This window comes from Doryrhamphus excisus, chromosome 19 (genome assembly GCF_030265055.1).
Source record: "Doryrhamphus excisus isolate RoL2022-K1 chromosome 19, RoL_Dexc_1.0, whole genome shotgun sequence".
Lineage (NCBI taxonomy): Eukaryota > Metazoa > Chordata > Actinopteri > Syngnathiformes > Syngnathidae > Doryrhamphus > Doryrhamphus excisus.
The window spans coordinates 5392464-5400854 of NC_080484.1; the positions used below are offsets into that span (position 1 = coordinate 5392464).

The window sequence follows — 8391 nt, forward strand, 5'->3', positions numbered from 1 at the left end:
AAGGTTCAAGGCGCATGGGAACATGTACCGTAAAACAATAGTTCCCCAAAGTGATCAGTTGAAAACATAACGCGTATCATGGACACGATGCCATATTTCGAATTTTCAATCAGCGTTATTGTCTAAATATTGACAGAAAAACGTCAAAATAAGTGTCAGCTCATTTGCATATCCACTTATTTGATTGACTTGTTGCAATATTGTGTGTGGAATATGCTGTTTACGTTTAATGAGGTGCTATTACGTTCAATAGCATTGATTTGGTCCACCTTGTGGACGGCATCAAACAAAGTGTTTACAGCGATCTGCATAGTTAAGCTTGATTACCCTCATTTTAAAATTGGAAAGAATATTGTACGTAGCACGGAATTCACAACCACTCCGAATAATGGCCAACCCCTGAGTTAGCCGTTTCTAGGTGTATGTTCTCTGATCTGGCTTGTAGCGATCTTGGCCAGGTGGCCGAGCGCCTCTTGAAGAGGTGACTCCTAATGAAACTTTGTGTCCACATGTTGCAGATACGGACGAGGACAGGGTGGGCTTGTTCCAAGGGAAAGGCCTGCTAACTGTGTCGGCTGTCTGTGGTGAACAAGAGCAAATATGTTGCCATACTTGAGTCCTCCTGTCATGCAGACCTTCTCAGTTTCTAACAATTTCATACATAAAGAAGGTCTAGGGAAGTTACCCGACCTAAGAATGTTGGATTGCTTCTGCTTTGAATCTGCCGATGAGTCTGCCTTTTCCTTGTGAGTTCTGGCGTACGTTGGTTAGCATGTTCGCCACCCAGTCAGGAGATCTGGAAGATGTGGGTTTCAATCTCTGGGTAACACTTGGAAGGCTAACCCTCACCATTAGTTCTTCACTGGTTCCTCAGTAACTACTCCAAATGCATGTGCCCTGGTTCCTCAGTAACTACTCCAAATGTACTATGTGTGTTAGTTCCTTAGTAACTACTCTAAATGCATGTGCATTAGTTCCTCAGTAACTACTGTTCTCATTAGTTCCTCATTAGTTATTCATTACTTTCTTAGTAACTACTCTAAATGCATGTGCATTAGTTCCTCAGTAACTACTCTAAATGTATGTACCTTAGTTCCTTGGTAATTACTCATTAGTTCCTCAGTAATTACTCTAAATGTATGTGCCTTAGTTCTTCAGTAACTACTCAGATTGTATGTGCCTTAGTTCCTCGGTAACTACTCCACATGCATGTGCCTTAGTTCCTTGGTAACTACTCCAAATGTATGTGCCTTAGTTCCTCATTAGTTCCTCATTAGTTCTGTAGTAACCACTCTAAATGTATGTGCCTTAGTTCCTCATTAGTTCCTCATTAGTTCTGTAGTAACCACTCTAAATGTATGTGCCTTAGTTCCTCATTAGTTCCGTAGTAACCACTCTAAATGTATGTGCCTGAGTTCTTCAGTTACTACTCCAAATGTATGTGCTTTAATTCCTCAGTAACTACTCTAAATGTATATGTCTTAGTTCCTCATTAGTTCTGTAGTAACTACTCTAAATGCATCCCATGACTGTATTTCTTTCAGAAAATTGCACGTACTTGAAGTTTCTATTTTCTCCTTATATTGAAAGCTTCACTCTCAAGACTTTTCACACAGAATTCCTGTAAAAGGGACAGCATAAGCGTTTAGTCATGGGAGAATGGATGTTATTGTGTGGATGCGCTTTCACACAGGCGTTGCCCCGCCTCTGTTTCTACCTTGGAAAAATTGGCAGGTTAACTTTGCGCCCCCATTTGCCAGTTTGATGAGTCCTAGTTCTGTGTGAACAGCTCCGTGGGGGCTAACCAACCAGGGTTTTTGTTTTTGTGTGAAAGGGGCTAAAAACACTCCAATCTCAAGTGTATCCCGCTCCACTTGGTGTCATTTCGTCAATGTTTCTGCATGCGGACACCCCCATGTTTGGGGAAAACACACACGATCTGTTAAAAAGTAACCGCTTAAATTGCGGCTTTGATGATGCATTTGATAACTGCTAAGCAACGTTTGTTGACTTTTACGTTGAGAAAACCCAACCAGTCAAAACAGCCAGCTCCATATCTGGTCAAATATAAGCCCCCACGTACAGAACGCCGCCGCCAACGGGGGGACCACTTTCAGAGTTTGTAGACGGCAATGAATCGCACACAGACAGAGTACACACACACACACGTACGACACCATGCAGCACTCAGCAGGAGGTGTTTACAGAGCACCCGTGCACTGACGCCAGTCGAAGAGCTTAATGCAATGGAAATCAAATGACCATCTTTTTTTATTATGCCATTATACTTTCTCTTTCCTCGTTAAAAAGGTCTCAAAAGCAATGTTTATGCGCCCTACGCAGACATCTAGGAGACACCCCCCCCCCCACCCCGTCAACACACATCGGCTTTCATGGGTTTTACGCTTGTTTTATCTTCCCTTCCCAAACACATCTAAACCCCAATTACTGTACAACACCCTTTAATGTAGCTAATATCTCATATCTGAGAAAAGTAAGCAATGGTCACATGGTGGAAATGAAATGATGCAACTTTGGTATTTTGTATGCTAATATTCTATATATGTTTAAAAAAAACCTGCTTTTGATGAAAAAGCATATCATTAGCATCAACTTAGCTCTTTTTCTCCCTTTTTTTGTTGTTTTTTCCAAATATTTTAAATATAAAAAATAATTTTAAAAAATCCATAAATAAAAAAATACTCTTAAAAAATACTATAACTTTCTCCACAACCTATTTTTTGAAAAATGACAACTTTATTTTTTGTTTTCTTTGTTTCTTGTAACATTACAACTTTTAGAAAAACATTTTTTTCTCGAACATTTGAACTGTATGCTCCTAAACTGACTATTTTTCCTCATAATATTACAATTTTTTCGGAGTCCACCTCTGAATGTCCAAAGTAAAACTAAATTGCCGTCAGCCGCATGCTTGCTTTGTTTCGGATGCTCTCGCTAACGTCTGCCATTTTCCTTCCAAGAGAATGCTATGGTTAAAGAACGTGTTCATGTCAATTGAGGGATTGGCTAAGACGTCTTAAAAAGTTGTCATCAAGTGTGACTTTTTTTCTTGTTAGACTAAAACATTTTTTTCAAAATATTTTGACTTTATTCTCCTAAAATTAAATTTTCTCAGTTTTTTTTCTTTCAAACATTTCAACTTTCTTATCTTACATTTTTTATAATTATGACTTAATTTTGAATTTGGATTTTATATTTAAAACATACCTTTTTTGCAACCTAATTATAAAAATATTGTTTTGTATATTTTTCATAATAGGACAACTTAAAAAATTATTAATTGATGCAACTAAAATTGTTTTTCTTCATAATATTGTCATGTGATTCTTGTCAAATTGTTTCTTAATATTTTCCACTTTCTTCTTGTAAATCTTTTTGTTATAATTATAACTTTATTTCAATTATTATTCTGACTTTATTTTTCTCACATCGACTTACAATTTTCCAAAATATAAAAGTTTATTTTTATATGTTTCTTTCTCAAAGTAGTTTTGACTTTTACAAAATAATGCATATTTTCTGTAATATTCTAACTAAATATGCACCTAAAACTATATTATTTTTCCCATAATATTGTTATTTTATTCATATAAAATTATCTTAAATTCTGTCAATTCTACTCTATTAAATTCTTATCAAATTTGATCATCATATTTTGACTTTTTTCTTGTAAAACTACTGCTTATTTTTCAATTTCTGCTTTTTTCTTTTTACATTTTCCAGCATTTAAACTTTCTTCTTTTCTTTTTTCTTATGTAATTATGACTTCATTTTGATAATATTTTCACTTTATTGTAACACTATAATTTTTCCCCAAGCTAATTTTCCAAAAATTGCAAGTTTGTTTTTTTTGTTCTTATAATAGTATAAGTTTAAAACAATAATGTATATGTTTCAATTTCATGCAGTTGAAATTATGATATTTTTCCTCATAATATTATGATGTTATTCTCGGAAAATGTTATTTTCCCATTTTTGTAGTTTTAAAAAAATATAATTATCTTATTAGAATGTCCTGCAGCCGGAAATGCCCCCAGTGAGGCAAAAATCACCACCAGATCTTTGAATATTAATTTCTGACTTTTTGATCCGCATAGTGATTTTTGGCTTGAGCCCTTTATATTCCGGATGCTCTTCCTGACGAATATTGATGATACTAGTGGAGATTCGAACCCAAGGCCTCAACTCCAAAGACCAGAACGCTAACGACTGCAGGTTTAGTTTTACTGTATACACTTTTATTTCGAAGCACCTTGAAAGAATCTCAGAGGGCCAAAGTGCTGTACAGGAAAATTAAGTATACACTATACACTATATCACTCCACACTGCCCTCTACTGATGTTAAATGTTGTTTAGTGAACATGAGCGTTTTTCGTATTTGCAAGGCTCCAAGATTTGGTTAAATTCAGTAATATAAATAATTAGTTTAACACAAAATCAGTATGCGGATAAAAAAGATCCGCTGTGGCGACTCCTTAATCAGGAAAAAGTCGAAATAAACAAACACTGTCCTGTCATAAATTAGTGTTAAGTTAAAATGAATACAAGTCCCAGAAAGCACCGCGTAGAAACACCGGAAGTACTTCAGTTGAACTGTCGCCGCATTGCATGGTGGGAAGGCGGAAAAGCGCTCCAAAAGAGAAGCAAGAAATCGACGAGCACACGTTGCGGCTTTTCTTTAGTTTGGAAACAACAAGGGAAGCTCGGTTTTACAGCTGTATTTGTCACAGGTAAGGAAAGCAATTTATCACATACTTATTTATATACATCTGGGGGATTTCTTTAACATTTAAAGCAAAACCCGTTCCGACTGTTAAGGCATTTCTTTCTTCCAACATGGCTACCTCCATTATTCCGCTAGACCAGTGTTTTCTATTGTAATTCATGTTAATGTATTTGGTCGCGCTAGACCGTGGATTATTTATTAGGCTTGGTGATTTAAAAGTTAATTTCGGTGCCTTCATGAAGTGTAGCCCTTTCGAGGTGCGAGGTATCCAGTGTTGCTAACAGGGCTAGCTTCTAGCCGGTGGTTGTTAGAGGCTGAACAAATACAGCACAGTGCACTTGTGCTAAGGCTAACACTTGATTTTAAGGCCAGTTTTTTTAAGACTCCGAATGCCTCTCTCGTAAATTTAGAATTTACTCTTAAATCCCATTATCCTACAGCGGCATTAAAATGCGTCATTTTTTGAAGGAACCAAAAGAAAGATGTCAATCGGCGTGCCCATTAAAGTGCTCCATGAGGCGGAGGGACACATTGTGACTTGTGAGACCAACACTGGAGAGGTGTACAGGGGCAAGCTGATCGAGGCCGAGGACAACATGAACTGCCAGGTAAGAAACCCTTTTTTGTGTACTCAACTCCAGAGAGTATCTGGCCATTATAGCAAGTCCTGTACATGTTCAGACAGTTTAATGCGCAAAGGGTGTCTCCTGAGATTTCTCGCTCAAAAAAATGTCTTGCCGGTAATAATAATGGGATAAATAATTATACACACGGTTAATGGAATTAATTCAAATTTGCCGTTCTCACTATATTGCCATGTACATGTGTCTGTTTTCCCCGTCTTTTGCCTCCAAGCAGGAGAGAAGGGCGTTCATTTTGCTTTGGTTTCAGCACCATGGCACCTTTTGTTCCATAGAACAATGGCAAGAACAGAGTGAGCTCGGGATGCAACGATTCATACTCCAAAAAAATCTAGAATTTTCTGTCATCTCCTCACAAATTGAGATCTCAGATGCCGGCTTTCTCTTAATTATGACTACTGCGCAATACATGGCATATTATGTTTGTCTATTTTCGGTTATGATGCAAAATGAAACATTTAGCACACATCAGTAGCTGCTCATTTCTAGCAGACAATACTGTGTAATAGAACACGGAAGTGCGTGTCTCGCTCACATTGAGAGTAATGTGTTCACTATCTTGTCAAGAATTTGTCTTATTTCTAGCCAGTCGGTCTAGTCGAGTATTTGTAAATGCACAGCCATCAACGCAATCTCACATGATTTTAGTCTTTGAAGGAATTACTTCTCTTTTCCAGTAAATGGTTGCGGTCTGTGATAAATGAATCTAGAAAAGCTCCACCATTTAGTCCATCAGACCCAAGAAAAAGTTGTTCTTATGTGAATAATAAAACAGTTCACTAAGAAATTAAACCAATTGGTTATTTGCTGAAATGTTTTTTTTCTAATTGCTCTTTAAGCAAACGAAAATATTTTTTTTATTACATGTTAACCAAACATTTTTAGTAGAATGCTCAATGACTAAAATACAGTATTTTATAGCTGCAGCCCTCGAGTAGGCTCAGTCATAGTCTTTCTCTGTGGGTGGAGGCGGGGCTAGGAGCATAAGTACAGTATAGAAAGTAAATTTCAATCATTTTTTTAATGTTAAAATCTCATCCCTCTCATTTTCATAGACCCAATCTTGTGTGTTGTGTTGTCTCGGGCACCTCCAGCAAATAATGATTGAGTATTGTAACATATGGTGTGAGATGTTGCGTCCGTGTGCAGTAAATCCACTTGGGAAACTTGGTGAAATCTTTACGACAACTTATTTCCTCCCCTCCAGCAAGGTGAGATCTTTTCCTTTTCCAGATTCAGCCAGGCTTCATACAGTAATACTTTAAATTGTACTATAAACTGCTTTACTATCAACTTTACAAATCACCACACATGTTGGTCTGACAAATTGCAGATTTTTAATTTTTTTACAAGGGTGATGCTGGCGCCTAAATTGCATTATTTGCCATAGTGCCAAATTGCATGTGGAATGGTAAAACTGAGCCTTTTGGTTTGCCATAAGAAATGCAACATCTCGTTTTTAAATCGTGTTTAACTTTGGCAGTCAACGTTACTTTTTGAAATGACGTCTGTAGATGTCTTTGGCGAATGAGTGAAGATCTTTCTATATTGTAGCGTCCGGTGGAGTGCCCAGCATGCCTTGCAGCCACTTTGCAAATAACACTTCTTGTTAAACATGCAGAATGGTAACTGATGTGTGAATTTGATGTGTTTTTGCTTCCTATTTGTAAGACTGTTTTAGTTTGACCCTCTTTTTGCACTGTCAGGCTAGTTATTAGCTTTCTAATTGAAGAGCGCCTTCCTCAAGCAGTCCACAGTGGCCTGTTTGTTCAGTTATGATGCCTTCTAGTGGACAGTTTTGTCATGACAATCCACTCCGACAGTCTTCTTAGAAAGCGACATTAAAAAATGACTAAATTAACTAAAATCATTCTGTAGTGGTCCAAATTTAACTGTGGCGGGTCGCTACAAATAAGTAAATGCACAACATACACCGGTTGACACTTGTTAAGAACTTCTATATTTCCACACAGACGAACCCAGTACCACCCGATCACAGCAAAACTGTACATTCCAACCTTGATGGTGGCTTTTTGAGTCACCGTTTAATTGTCTATGTTCTCCACAGATGTCCAACATCACCGTGACCTATCGCGACGGGCGGGTGGCTCAGCTGGAGCAGGTGTACATCCGCGGCAGCAAGATCCGCTTCCTGATTCTACCTGACATGTTGAAGAACGCGCCCATGCTGAAGAGCATGAAGAACAAGAACCAAGGCTCCGGTGCCGGAAGGGGCAAGGCGGCCATTCTCAAAGCGCAAGGTGAGTCTCTCCCAGCGTCCTTATTTTGGTTTCCTTCACGTGCATTCATTCATTATGTGCAATATGCGCTTTTATACTCTTGTGTCACGTGGTGCTAACATCTTTTGTCTTTTCCTGCAGTGGCTGCAAGAGGAAGAGGACGTGGTGGCATGGGAAGAGGAAATATCTTCCAGAAGAGGCGATAATTGCTGCAGCTTTAGTGTGTTTTTGTATAGGCCACATCTTGTTTTTGTTCATTTTCTCCCATCAATTGAACGTCTTGTTCTGAACCTTGTCCATGGGAGTATATTGCTGTAAGTTCCTTTTTTTTAAAAAATAAAATAAACCTTTTAATTTCATGTGGTGTTTACTCAACTAGACTTATTATTCATTGATGGTTGTTAAGCCGGGGATGTCTGGCACAGCAGCCATTTGTTGCCTGCAGGTCTTAAAAAAAAAATATTGCCCATAAAAACAGTTGATTAGACCACATTGAGAACAACACAACGTTTAAAAGAAATGTTCACCATCACAAAATGTTTACTTTGTGCTGTTCCGATGGTGTTTACCTCGCTTTTCCATAATTGTACAAGGAAATTTGGTGTGGAATGTGGAGCTACAAGTCAAACAAGCTTCCTGGTATTCCACATGCAGACGAGTGTAAAATGCGGTAATTATTCGCCAATCTTTGTTAGGTGTGATTGCTCAATAGACTTCAATCCAGTCTAAGTAAAATCATTTTAAACTGGGGCGTTTTAGCTG

The 8391-nt window shown here is 37.9% G+C and overlaps 1 protein-coding gene across 1 annotated transcript; it reads left to right on the plus strand.

The window, feature by feature from the left end:
• Nucleotides 1-4589: 4589 nt before the first annotated feature.
• On the plus strand, nt 4590-7988 carry snrpd3l (small nuclear ribonucleoprotein D3 polypeptide, like). Its single transcript, XM_058056141.1, has 4 exons — nt 4590-4752; nt 5217-5356; nt 7458-7650; nt 7771-7988. Exons 2-4 carry the CDS (start codon nt 5231-5233, stop codon nt 7833-7835), a joined length of 384 nt encoding a protein of 127 aa, XP_057912124.1. The 5' UTR covers nt 4590-4752; nt 5217-5230; the 3' UTR covers nt 7836-7988.
• The last annotated feature ends 403 nt before the right edge of the window (nt 7989-8391 follow it).

Coding starts and splice junctions, on each gene's coding strand:
- snrpd3l (XM_058056141.1), top strand. CDS start 5,231: ATGTCAATCGGCGTGCCCATTAAAGTGCTCCATGAGGCGGAGGGACAC. Junction 5,357..7,457: donor AGGACAACATGAACTGCCAG/GTAAGAAACCCT, acceptor TGTTCTCCACAG/ATGTCCAACATCACCGTGAC. Junction 7,651..7,770: donor GGCCATTCTCAAAGCGCAAG/GTGAGTCTCTCC, acceptor CTTTTCCTGCAG/TGGCTGCAAGAGGAAGAGGA.